This window comes from Micropterus dolomieu, linkage group LG11, assembly GCF_021292245.1.
Source record: "Micropterus dolomieu isolate WLL.071019.BEF.003 ecotype Adirondacks linkage group LG11, ASM2129224v1, whole genome shotgun sequence".
In the NCBI taxonomy this organism is placed as follows: Eukaryota; Metazoa; Chordata; class Actinopteri; order Centrarchiformes; family Centrarchidae; genus Micropterus; species Micropterus dolomieu.
This window is the reverse complement of record NC_060160.1, coordinates 18958562-18971249: the sequence shown is the minus strand read 5'-3', so window position 1 is coordinate 18971249 and position 12688 is coordinate 18958562. Positions and strand designations below refer to the sequence as shown.

Sequence of the window (12688 nt, the reverse complement as noted above, 5' to 3'; positions counted from 1 at the left end):
TGTGTCTTTCATATGTGTAATATACCAACAGACCCACTCCCAAAACAAATCCCAAGGTGTAAGAGGGATACAACATAAATTTCCCACATTTCAGGACAGGCATTCCTAATGAAATACTGACAGAGAAACCATCAGAAGATCTACTCACAGATTATTTTGTGTTTTTAGGAGCTGGCCGTTAAGAATGAAAGTGGCTTGAGTGAAAACCCCTTGAAGATTTCTTGGCTTGAAGGACAGCCTGAGGTTATTGCACCAGCATCTCAACCTGGCCAGTTCACGTCTTCACAGGTACCAGTATCATCTGAAAATGCATCTTTGTAATTCCCTGCCTTCCATAAATAATGTCGGCCATATGTTATAAAATCTTCCCATGTACACAGCTTCCAACACAAATACTATTGCCTAAGCACTGTCCCACAAAGAGAGGTATGTAAACCTTCTGAGGTTTTATTTTCGTATCAGTGGTGCAAATATTGCCACAGTGCTTGCACTTCCCTCGTCTGGCCTAGAACAATGTGTTTGGTTAAATGGGCCTCAGTTTATTGTGTTTGGAGTGGTGAGGTACTGGCCCAAAGCCCCTGGTTGGGCGCTCATTAACAAGCCTGACCTGGGAGACCCCAGGAATGCTGGGCTTCACATAGCAACGCAGAAGGAGCATGAGCAATAATGGTAGCCTGGCACGTGAGACTGACAATATTCCTGCTTTGGTGCCCTGTGAGGCTTGCAGCTGGTGTTTCTATATTGCTATTAGGGCTGTACATATCTATTATTTTTCAAGTCGATTAATCTAACAACTAATTTTGTTTATTCTAAAGAAAGAAAAGTTGCCTATTACTCGATTAACAAACCAATTTATCCAAAATAAATATCAAAAACATGTCTAATCAATAAATCTATATTTTATTCAATCATCCTGATGAAGCACATTAGAATAATGACAATAGCAGCAAATCTTAAAATGAATCAAATTTCACTTATGTCACTTATGTGTTGCGATAACAACAATAACAGACATTAATTAGGCTACTTTACTTAAAACTTTAAATGTTTCTGACTTGGAATTATTTAAATATTAAGAAATGCAGTATGATAATCAAATGTATTTCTGCATCAGTGAACACCTGAAAGGACTCACAGACTGTTCAGACAGTCACAGATTGTCTGTAATTAGATTCAGCTGTTTTCTCGCTGATACGTAGCCGTTAAATAAACAGAAAATATGAAACAGCCGATCGTTACCATGACAGCAGCGGGGCAGAAATTACTTTTAACATGAAGGCAATGAAGAAATACGTGTCCTCGTGCTGATAATGTGCCGTGCTTGTGTGGCAACAGAAAGTAATCACGATTTACGGTGCTGCCGTCTAGATAAAGTGCTCCGGGATACTTTCGTTTCACGTGTTCGTGCTGCTTCACGTATTCGTGGACAGCAGTTGTGCTGCAGTGAAGCTGTTTCCAGTTCACAGAGCTCACCGAGCAGCACGTTGAGTGTCTGTCTGAAATACTCCAAACTTTAGAGTAGCTGGAGCTGGAGCTTGTCCGGGATAATCCCACACCGGATGCAGCGACGCGTCGACGTATTTACGTAATCGATTACGTCGACGAATCGCCCCAGCCCTAATTGCTATTAGATAGATAAATTTTCTATTTTTTGATTTTTCAAATTTAATATTTCTGGGTGTTTTGGGTGGAATGTAGTTTTGTAGGAATGTAGTCTCATTTTGAATTTGAATGATTTTCTTTCTGCGGGTCAAAGGTTTGCTGCACAGAACTAGAATGCTTTATTGAGAAATCTTAAAACATTTTCCCTCTAATGTGTTGCCTCTTGTTATTTCAAAATCACAGTAGTCCATAGTGCTATCTCCAATGACTTTTATAATTGATTTGCACGCCTAATATTTTGGCTTTCTCCACCAGCACACATGCAGACACCAAAGGTGCATTAACACTTTTCCTATCCAAGAATAATCGTATTTCAGCTTTATCCACTGTGGGTCTACAACAGTTTTCTACATTAGATTAGTGTGAAGCAATGTTTTTTTCCCCCTGAGGTGTCCATTTTACTACGTTGTGATCTTTACCTGTGTGTGATTGCAGATCTGTAGACACTCTCTGTCTCCAGAGCTGCTGCTGCTGAACTGGGCTTCACCCCTCAACCCAGTGCAGTGTCTCAGACCACCTGGTCAAGGCTAGCTAGCATGTGAGATTGAGGCTGCACACTGGGACTTGTCAGTCTAATCTTTTTAAATGTTATTATGGTAACCCGGATTGCCGTACAGATATCCAAAAGTGATTGCTTCATTTTTTTTGTCCTGCCCCTGAGAATGAAAACATTAGTATGGCCAGGTAATTTTCGCATTCACCCTCAGCGAGATTACCTCTCGCTAAAGAGGCCCCACATGACATAATGGGGGAGCCAGTGTAGATATTAGTAATGTTGTTCCACATCTGGCCTGGGCTTGGTGGACATGGGTCTTTTGAGAAAGAGAGATAGAGGTAATAAGAAGCCAGATCCTTGGAGGTCCATCTCCTAGGAATCTATGTGAAATCTTAAAAATCATTCCTCTCCTGTCGTCTACCTCTCCATTGCTCCCCCACACCAACCAGCTGCAATCACATAGGAGCAGCTTGGGTGATGACTTGCTTCTTTAACCTCATCAATCCAAACATAGTGGTCACAGAGACAGGGTGTCATTACAGGGAGCTCAGTGACACAGGCGTATGACTTCAGCCTCAGCTTCAGTTCAGTTAGACATCATACATTAATCTTTTTACTGATTTTTGCCAATGTGAACGGCCCAATGGAGTGGGGGCCACAAATTCCCCTTAAAGACACTCTTCAGGGTCTAAAGACCTTGAATATTATAAGAAACAGAACTATGCTGTAGTGTGTTAGATTTTCACTACTCTCACAGAGAGACACTGTTGTGGAGACCTGTTGAACTGTTGGCTCTGGTTTGTTCTGCTTGTCCAGAAAGCCAAGATGACATGATTTATATCAGGGTCCCAGTAGATGCACCCAGTTTTTCTCACCATGGATATTAAAAAATTCAAAATAGGGAAGGGCCATCTTTCACACGGTGTGGAATTGCTCCCCGCGCTCCTGACTTAATTCAGATCCCTCTTTTGGGAAAGGATCTAGTTTCATCTCCAGACTGTTCTTTGTTGTTTCTTTACCCTTTGACATAATAAACAGTCATAGTGGGAGATTGGGAAAGGGCAGGTTTATGAAAGAAGAGTGCTTAAGTCATTATCATTAGTGCAAGCAATTCTTATAGCATTGTATTGTACACAGTTGCAAATCTCAGTGAATCATGAATGAGTCATGCTGCCTGAATGAACCTGAAGTAAAGATAATAAACAGTTGATTTATATTAATTGTGGCTTTTGCTAACAGAAACAGTGCAAGGCAGAGATACTGTGCATGTAAGTGCAGTGTTTAATGAGAACTGTAAATAGTTGCTGTATCAAAATATGATGTCACATGTGTGGCCGGCTTTATGGATTCCACAGAGTCTGACTACTGATATCTCACCTCCCAGCCTGTCGCAAATATGGAATCACTATATAACCGTCTGCTTTGTCTTTGCCAGACGTAACGTATGTGTCTCCGTAGATGTGATGCCATCATTAATCACTGGTTTGATTCATGGTTTTATTACGTAGTTTAGCTTAGCGTATTATTTAATGTGAATCTGTTGTAATGGATTTAAATTTGAGCTTTCTACTCCTGCTTCTTCCATCTAGAGCCAGAGAGTCATCGCAGGCTTGTCACGACACAAACCAGATGCAGCAGATCAGCTATTCTGGGATTGTTTTTCCAGCCTGCCAGTTTTCTAGTGCTTGAAAAGTGCACTCTCACCTAAAATAGCCCCTGGGTCTGGAAGAGATGTACTGTATGTGGCCGTGCTGTTGGCATAATCAGCCTCCTCTATGAATGGACATAACAGAGCTCTAAGAGGGAGACCAACAGGCTTCTGTATTTTGCTATGATCAGACCCAAAAAGAGTAGGGATGGGGATCGTTATATTTTATTGATATTGATACCCTTATTGAGACTGCTTAACGATCCAGTTCTTTATCGATACCACTATCGATACTTGAGGTAGGCCTGCAGGTATGAGGAAAATATTCAATGTGCTTTGTTATATATTCAGATGACATATGACATGCGATAAATAAAAATAATATTGAAGTGTGCATAGCTTCCTGGTTGTTAAATTAATTATAGGATTATAATTTAATACTGTAAATACAGCAAAATATTGTTTCTAGAGCAGCAACATACAACAGCAAAGTCACTATATAAAGTCAAAATCTGACATGACAATAGTGAGTGATGTTTAGAAATCAGTCTGTATCAGTCCCTCCTCTTCCTCCTCTCTGCTGTTAATCACTGCCTGCAGGTAATGTTACCTGGTGAAAGGAGGAACGGCTGGTTTGTCTCAGCTAGCAGCTGAGTTTTTAACAATGTGCCAAATTTTAAGACTACAGACCAGTCAATGCTCCAGACAGACATCTTTCTATTAGCTTAACGTAACATTTGGCTAATTGCCAAGTTAACGTTAGCTGTGCTTATATAGGACAAACAGGATGAGAGACTGAGGACAGAGCAGTTTAAAATGAACCCTTTCTACATGTTTACCTTACAGACAGGTGTACTGATAAAGTGCTGTCTTGTTACGAAGGTTTTATTGCACATAAAGAGTGCAGCTGTCGGCAACTCGAGTAGTTTGGAGCTAACTTAACTTTACCGTCTCCACAGCAACGGAGCGACATCTGCGTCCCTTTTTTCAGGATGCTGTGCGTGCGAGACAGAGAGCAGCAGATCTGCAGCCTGATGTTAAACAGTCTCGGGCCGTTTAATACCGCGTTTCGGTGCCATCAAAAAATAAACATTAGTTTTCTTATCCATCGCGTTTCAAGATAAATCAGATTTGACGCTCGAGACATAATTACATCCTAGTCTCGATAGCAATATCGATTAGCTCAGACCTTTTTCGGGTTTTGAGAAATTTTGGAACCGGGTCCTTTTAGAACCGGGTATCGATCCCCATCCCTAAAAAGAGGAAATCTTATTATGTGGAAGTATCACAGTTTTTGGTGGTCAGTACCTAATATTAATATTGTGTACCAGTTAGAATCTATATAGTAGAGAAATAGGCAGTATACCTCATGAAATGAGGTTGGCGCTGTTGGTGATGTATTGCTTATGAATAACATGACTCTAGAAGACCACACAGTTTATAGAAAAGACAGACTGGTTTAGGCTAGCTTGAAATACATGTGTTTTTGCATTTTCTTATTAGACACAGAATGAATTGCCTGGTGTGATTAGCGTGGTCAGAATTTCAAAATCAACCAGTTCATCATGCGTGTCATGAGAAGGGATAGCAGTTGTGTATTGCCATGTCTATAGTTTGATAATATGTTCTGACCGTTCTGATATGATACAGACAGCATAAACAATATCAGTTTCACAAAATCTCCTATTGTGTGTGAACCCTTGTTAAACCAAGTGGCACATTCCAGCCGCATCAGGTTGTGCTGAGAGATGCAATTACGGCAGAAGGTCACGTCTCAAATTTGCCAAAGCAATATTTTTTGTTTTTTAGTTAGTAGCTGACACAATAAATAACCCATAAGAGCTACTCTTCAGTGAGATGACTGGGTTTCTTGGTGTTCTGTATGACGGCAAGTTTAGATTTTTGGAGGGAGAGAAGTGGTACCAGATGTGATTAGGATACTTCACAGCTCGGCCGGTTTGTGCAGAGCAGACAAGATAATTTGTCTGCAATTACAGGCTCTTTCTTCTCGGATCAGTCATGTGGCCGAACACTTGTTGAGCTTAAGTTTATGTGATTCTTCACGCTGAGAGCACTTTTGTGTAGACGACGGAGACATAGCAGCCAAGGACTCTTGAATGCAGGAAGCAGAGAGCAAATTTTTATTTTTGAAGGTTATAATGAATAAGGATGACTTTCATCAATGTGTTAGTGGTTTTCGTATATGAAAGTGCATGAAATATCAAAATGTGTTAGTGTTTGTTTTTTAAAGTGTTTCTTGGTAACACAAGAAGTTGTTTCTTCAGTGTCTGTCTGACATTACATAATTCTTCTTTCTCTTGAGTCTCTAATCGTTAAGGGCCATTGTAGCAGCCAGGGGAACACTATTCAGTGCAAAGTCTGTGTAACTTAATAGCTCGTTCTGCTTCTTATCTGGAAAAATTAGCCCGTATAGAAAGTCTGAGAAATTGCTGACACACCCTGGCTAGCTGATAGCTTTGTGATACAGGTGTGCCTCAGAGCAGGGCATGCCTTACAACTCAGCCGTTGCTTCAAGCTTCAGTTTACTAAAATACGGTAACATGTGACTCTACATGAAAACCTGCTTGACATGCCTTTCTAATTTAGACTTGTATGTCCTTGAAATAATATTGTGCTGCTTGTTGTGTTGGATTATCCAAGGCTATAATTCCTCTAGTAGCTGTTAGGTAGAAGTGACAGACAAGGCTTATTGCATCCCCAGTGGCTGCTGATCGTTAAAAAGCCAAATATCTGTCCATCAGGGTGTGTAAACAATCTCATACAAGTTCTCTTAAAATGTTGACACAAGCAGTTTTTTTCCACAAAACCACCAATTGTGGAATTTGAAAGACATTTTCTTTATTTTCCCAAAATACAAAAAGTAAATTTTTTTTTTAATGTAAAAATGTTTCACAATGTGTTATTGTCATTACATATACAAGAAAAAGGCACAGTGATATCCAGTTTAAAATGGGAGATGCCAAAACAGATATACAGACGTGCAGACGTACCCACAAACATTGCCCTGTCTGTTTGGACATACATAGAATTCTAAATCTATTGCTAGAAACGGGACACTTGTGGTTTGTACATTTTGCAGTATGACCCATGGGGACCTTAGGAATTTGACTGGTTCTGGGTTTGCCCCAAAGCCTTTCCTGGCAACCCCCCACTAAGCCACAGACCGAAGCTCTGTCCTTACTCTCTCCTCTCCAGACCTGAGGAAAGGGGACCTCAGTTGTCTGCACAAATCTCAGGTTGACCATGTGTGTATACATGTACATGCATGTGTGGCAGCTTATGTGAGATGCATGCATGTATGTTTCGCGTGTCGGGGGTCTGTTTGGTCAGAAGGTAGTGTTTAAACCCTCATCAGGACTTTTGCTGCCGTAATGGATGTCTCTGGTTCTCCTCCCTCGACACCCCCTACATATGTGGAAGTATCACATTTCTCTTCACCACTTTCCTTCTCGTGCGCCACTCACCAGAGCATCGGACTCTGATTTGCAGCTAAGAAAACAGTATGCTTTTTTTTTTTTTTTTTTATTCTTAGGTCTCGGACCTGTGGCCTGTCTTGGTCTGCAGCCCAACCTGCCACTACTGGCTGGCTTTTATTGGAAGCAGAGCTAAGTGTTTGTTTTCACTGCATTGTTGGGAATGAGAGATGGGGGGTACCTTGGTCTACCTTTGAGTGGGGCCTCTGGGATGCGTGCGGAGGAGAAATTGCCCTCTGCACACAATAGATTGGCAAGCACGCCAAGAGCCAAGACATCACAGCTCGAGGACCTTGGATTCCAGCCGCAGCTTTTCTTTTCTTAAACACAACACTCTTAAGTCTTAACAGCCGTCTTCAGTGCTGTGTTGTGTGGTTTGGGTGAAGATTTGGAGGAAAGCAAATGAAGGTGAAAATGTCCAGCTTAGAGTTTGACATTAGACAGAGTTCAATTATTAGTTTAAACAGTGCATCTATGTCGGCAAGGGGTGAATCTAAGGATAGCATTAGCTTTGTGTAGTTGTCTTTTTTAGTTTAACCTTTTCAGTGGTGATTATGTTTTAACAAATGCTATCGACCACAATGTGCTATGGACACAATATCTGGTGCTCTGTAAAAAGTCACTCCATATCCTAGAAAGTTGCTGTGATGATTTACTGAAATATTGAAAAAGTATCATCTTGTATATCCGTCTTTTCAGTGTAGTAGGTTACCTCCATTAAAACTTGCAGCAAGTTCTCTCCAAAGGTTTATTTGTCACTACTTGGTACCCAGGTATCATAAAATTGGTCATCTCCAGTTTATATGAACAAAACCCATCATGTTGGTTTGTCTGTAAAATCTGAAGTGTGTCTCAGAGTTGGAGTTGGATCTCTTTTCCATACCCCAAACTTTTAGTAAAGCACTTCCTGCAGCATTTGGCTACTGTCTTGTCTAGTGGTGGAGTTTGTCCATCACCCGGAGCACGTCATCCAGGATTGAAGGGCCCAGGTCGAAGCTAAATGAAAAGCTACTGTCCTCATCCTGCTGGCCAGCGGTTTTGGTGCAGGTGTCTGTCGAGTCTCCATCTTTGTCTGAACTCAGGCTGCCCCATCTAGGACTGTAATTCTGACTGGAAGCAACATAATTCCGTGTTTTGTACCCATCCTCCTTTTCCATCTCTCCATCTGCTTCCTCGCTCTCCAGAAGTGGCATAGAGCTGCATTTCTTTTTCCTCTGGGATGCGTTGTACTGGCGGCCTACTTGGCAGTCGGGGCTCTCTGAACCCTCTGCCTCATCCAGGTTCAGACGTGGGGGCTTGGGTGGTGGAGAGCAGGCCAGGAAAAGATTCTGCTCGCTCTGGGAGCTTTGTAGAAGCAGATTATGGCCCATTTTTAAGAAGGACAGGTCACCGAAACTGTCTGTATGGGCATCATTGCCAATATGTGTGATGTGGCGGAAATCCGCCAAGGGTAGGCTAACCATGTTGACAGACAGCACCTCCCTGCGCTTGGACTTCCTGCTGGGCCAATGCCCAGAGGATGGCTTTCTGTACATTGACGTTTTAAGGGGCATCTTGGCAGATTGGGTTGAGATAGACTTGTTTTTATATATCCTTTTTATGTATCCTTAAGTCTTTGTATCCTTTTTGTATTTCCTCTGTTCAACAGTGAATCCTTAGGAAGAGGTGAAGCCTATAAGCATTATGCCATCTGCAACAAAATACACAAAAAGAGAATTTATGATTTAACAAAAGGTAGATGCCAAGTATCCTGTGAAGGCAATTTTTTATCAACACTGCATTATATATCAATTCAATTTCCCTTCTCATCTTGCTGGAATATGGAGCAAGTCTGTGCTTGTGGTGTAATTCAGCACCAGATGTAAATATTGGACTGTATCAGTCTGTAGCCATTGTTTATAGATTGCACCTGTTCCTTGATTTTAATTTAATGAAATTCAGCAGTATTTGGCAGTGGAGGGATGTTCCAACAATGCTTTGAAGCTTTCATTTCTAAATATTTAGGATTTTTTTCCCCCAATAAATGCAGGTGTGGTCTGCTGTCTATCATCTAAAGGAAGTCTATTAAGACTTCCAGTAACAAAAATGCAGATTCCCAAATGGTTTTACAGTAACTTCTGTCAGAAATCATGATGATAATTTCACTTTGAAACACATGTTTATTATTTTGTGAAAAACACAATGCAGTCAGTTTATTTTGCTGTGATTTAGTGAGTTACGCAGTGACTCTGGATATTTTGTCATTACAGAAGTAACATCACATTGTAGGCATTACTTTTACAAAATAAGTTATCCATTTTGTGATGTAGTTGTGGCATTTCATATTATTAAAATTTCACTTCCACCAGAAAAACTTAAAAGGAAACATCTTGGTCAAAATGAAACAATACAATAACGTCAAATGAAAGTCATCAATGAAGGTTCTCAGTCATCCAGGTCATAGTTATCCAACAAAGGTTGGTAAACCTTCGGTGGATACAAATGAAAGTCAAACTTTGTCAAAAAATGAAAACCACTTTGCGTTCCGTGACCTGTAATCATTTGATTGAGTAAAACAGAACTCAGTTCATCAACACTGCCACGTCTATTTAGATGATCTGCTTGGTGTCTGTGATTTTTACGGTCTCCCAAACAGCTTTGCCCACATTATATCTGTGTTCGTGACTTGAAACACTCACTCTGTAAATTTGTAAGCCACTACAGCAAACAGGTTTTGTTGGCCTGTAAAGGTTTTACCGGCACTTTAGTAGCAGCGGGAGATTGGAGAGCGTGGACACAACAGCATTCCTTTCCAAACATGTCAGTTTGGCCAAGCGGAGTCTTAGGATTTCAGCCATGAGTATCATGTTCAGGAAACACTTCATGGCCAAGTAAAAATAAAAGAAGCCCATTAAAACAGATTGGCCAATTAACTATTTTAAAAATTATCTTCCTGAATGCAGCCATAGATGAACTGTCTTCGAGACAGATAAATAATCTGTCTGGTGAAAATTGATATCAAGATTTTTATTTCCATGTGGTGGTTTGTCTAGTAAGATAGAACACAATAGAATAGATAAAGATTCGTTAGTTTGGTCTTACCTGTGCTGCTGAGCAAATACAGAATATTTGAATCCCACACGCGCACACACGTCTCTGTCAGGACACTAGGCAGCGTCTACCTGCACACCCTATCAAAGTCTTCCTTGACATGATGGGGCTTGTTCTGCTGTTACAGAGAGAACTTCATTGTACAACCTTGATACAGACGAACAGACAACAAAGTCAATTTTAAATTTTCCCCCAGTGACACAACCAAGTCAGCTTTTACATTAAATTGCTGAATTTAACTGCCAAGAGAGTGTCTTTTTACCTTTGTCTATGCTCCTTTTTTGGTCAGTCCTTGGACATTTGATCCTTTTTTATGCTAATCCTTCCCAGCGTTTACGCCCTCCTCCTTTGAGCTCTGTAGGTGTGTTGCCGGTGAAAGTCTTCTTTGCCTAAGATATAAGCCAGGTGAGGTCAGAGTACAAGAGCATTAAGACACCCAGGTGGAGCCTTTTCCTCAATTTATCTTCGTTTATATTTGCCGTTATCTGCCTTTTTAGAATGGATATCAGATGAGATCATCCTGGTTGCGATGTGAGTTGGCCTTTTTGTCATAAGTATTAAACTAAGTCCTGCTGGTTGGCTGGCTGCACCCATTACCTGAGCGAGAGTAGGTGCAAAGCAGGAGCTGCCAATTTAATTCCTGTGAGATTGAGACCGACCGAAATGTAGGAGAAACTACGCCGCACAACTCAAGAGCTGAATGGTGTGGAAGTGGTTTGAGAGAGAAGGGAAGAGTGAGAGAGGTTGAGTTTGAATAAGATAGTGAGTGTAAAACAGGTTGTGTTTGAGAGTGTGTGTGTGTGTGTTTCATAGCTTATGTGCTTGTGTCTAAAAGGAAGTCGTAGTTGGTGAGCAAACAGGTCAGTCACCCAGAGGAGCGGGTTAACTGATCTCTAATCTCTGTCATTGTCCCATTGCTCTGCTGATCTCCTGATTTCCTGTACACTGTTGGCTTGTCTAAAGCCCCGAAGTCCAGCCTACTCCACAGGCCCTTCTGCCTGAATGGAGGCCTATAGCTTCTCTATGTTATCAAAGCAAACTATCGCACACAGACATGTATGTACAGGCATGCTGGGTTGCACAAGAGAGATAACTTGTTGCATTTCCAATTCTCACGCCCCCAGCTTGTTGTCTTTGCCCTTTGGAATGCTATAGCAAAACAATAAAGAAAATTTTGTCACAACAGAAATCTTTTTTCCTGTTCTGTGGAATTTGTTTGTGTTAAAAATGGCAGGGTTACAGCATTTTGTTGTGCCCTCACAGGCAGTAATTGTTACTTTGCCTTTATCATGCCCTTTTGGTTGTCTTATGGTTTGGAAAGATTCTTTCTAAGTGTTTTAATCCGCTACAACCTGTGTCCCCGTATTTTTAAGAGGATGCATTAATATCACCAACACGCCATTGTGCTCTGATCTTTGTCCAGAGTCTGAAGGCTTCTCCTCATTCATCAAGCTTAAACATGCAGGGTGTGAAGGAAATGGACAAATGGTATCTTTCACTTCTCAAGTCCTTTCAAATTGATCCAGTAAACAACAGGCGTGCCCTCTGATCCCCTCTTGTTCTCCCGCTCTGCGCTCCACCGCCAGAACAGCCTGCAAGACCAGACACAATTACTCACGCAAATGAAATTATCAAAACATTTGCTTAAGACTGAAACAGAACATTTCTCTTCTGAGAAACCCTTCGTCCTTCCACCTACAACCACAAAACTGCTGTCATGCTAGAAAACAATCAGGGTGAAGAGCTAGTGTTATCTGCGGTATTTAGGAATGACCTCACAAGACCCGCTGTCTGACCAAGGCTGGGCTCACTCTGTTAGTTGTGTTGTCATGCTATGTAGCCTCTGGCCTGATGCGTATAGCCGTTGCTGGTTTCTGTAAAAGCCTCTTTTCTTAGGCCTGCCCATAGCGGTCAGTGTGGTTTGATGCAGCTATGCTGGGCCTGAAATCTGGGATGCTGCGTGTTTTTGTTGTTGCAGGATAAAAAGTGTTTCCAGATATTACTTTGACTGGCGCTAGAAGCCCAAACAGAGGCTTTAGTGGATATTCTTCTGGCCCTTTTGTTGTGTGTTATCCGGCTGTATCGTGGCCCTTAGACAGGCACCATTTAGACTGCATTTGCAGCAAGAACTGTCTGAAGCTTTTATATGAAAAACATTTTATGATGACGACAAACGTAGGGCATACTGTACTTGTAGTACATCCATGAATGAGTATGAAAAGCACGGGGACTAGACCGTTAATTCCTTGCTTGAAATGGATGTCAATGTCCACTATTCTACCTGTATCTGTCTCTGAA

The 12688-nt window shown here is 41.3% G+C and overlaps 2 protein-coding genes across 4 annotated transcripts in view; one reads left to right on the top strand and one right to left on the bottom strand.

Moving 5' to 3' along the window:
* dnajc17 (DnaJ (Hsp40) homolog, subfamily C, member 17) overlaps positions 1-12688 on the top strand; it is a 34131-nt gene that overhangs the window by 14895 nt on the left and 6548 nt on the right. For 2 of the 3 annotated variants that reach the window (XM_046062948.1, XM_046062947.1), the window contains one exon: positions 169-288. The exons of the other annotated variant lie outside the window; for it this stretch is intronic. In XM_046062948.1, coding sequence (XP_045918904.1) covers positions 169-288 — 120 coding nt within the window. The remainder of the gene's footprint in view (positions 1-168; positions 289-12688) is intronic. 3 annotated transcript variants of the gene reach the window in all.
* LOC123979171 (cdc42 effector protein 3) lies at positions 8158-8853 on the bottom strand. Its single transcript, XM_046062950.1, has one exon. It carries the CDS (start codon positions 8851-8853, stop codon positions 8233-8235), a length of 621 nt encoding a protein of 206 aa, XP_045918906.1. The 3' UTR covers positions 8158-8232.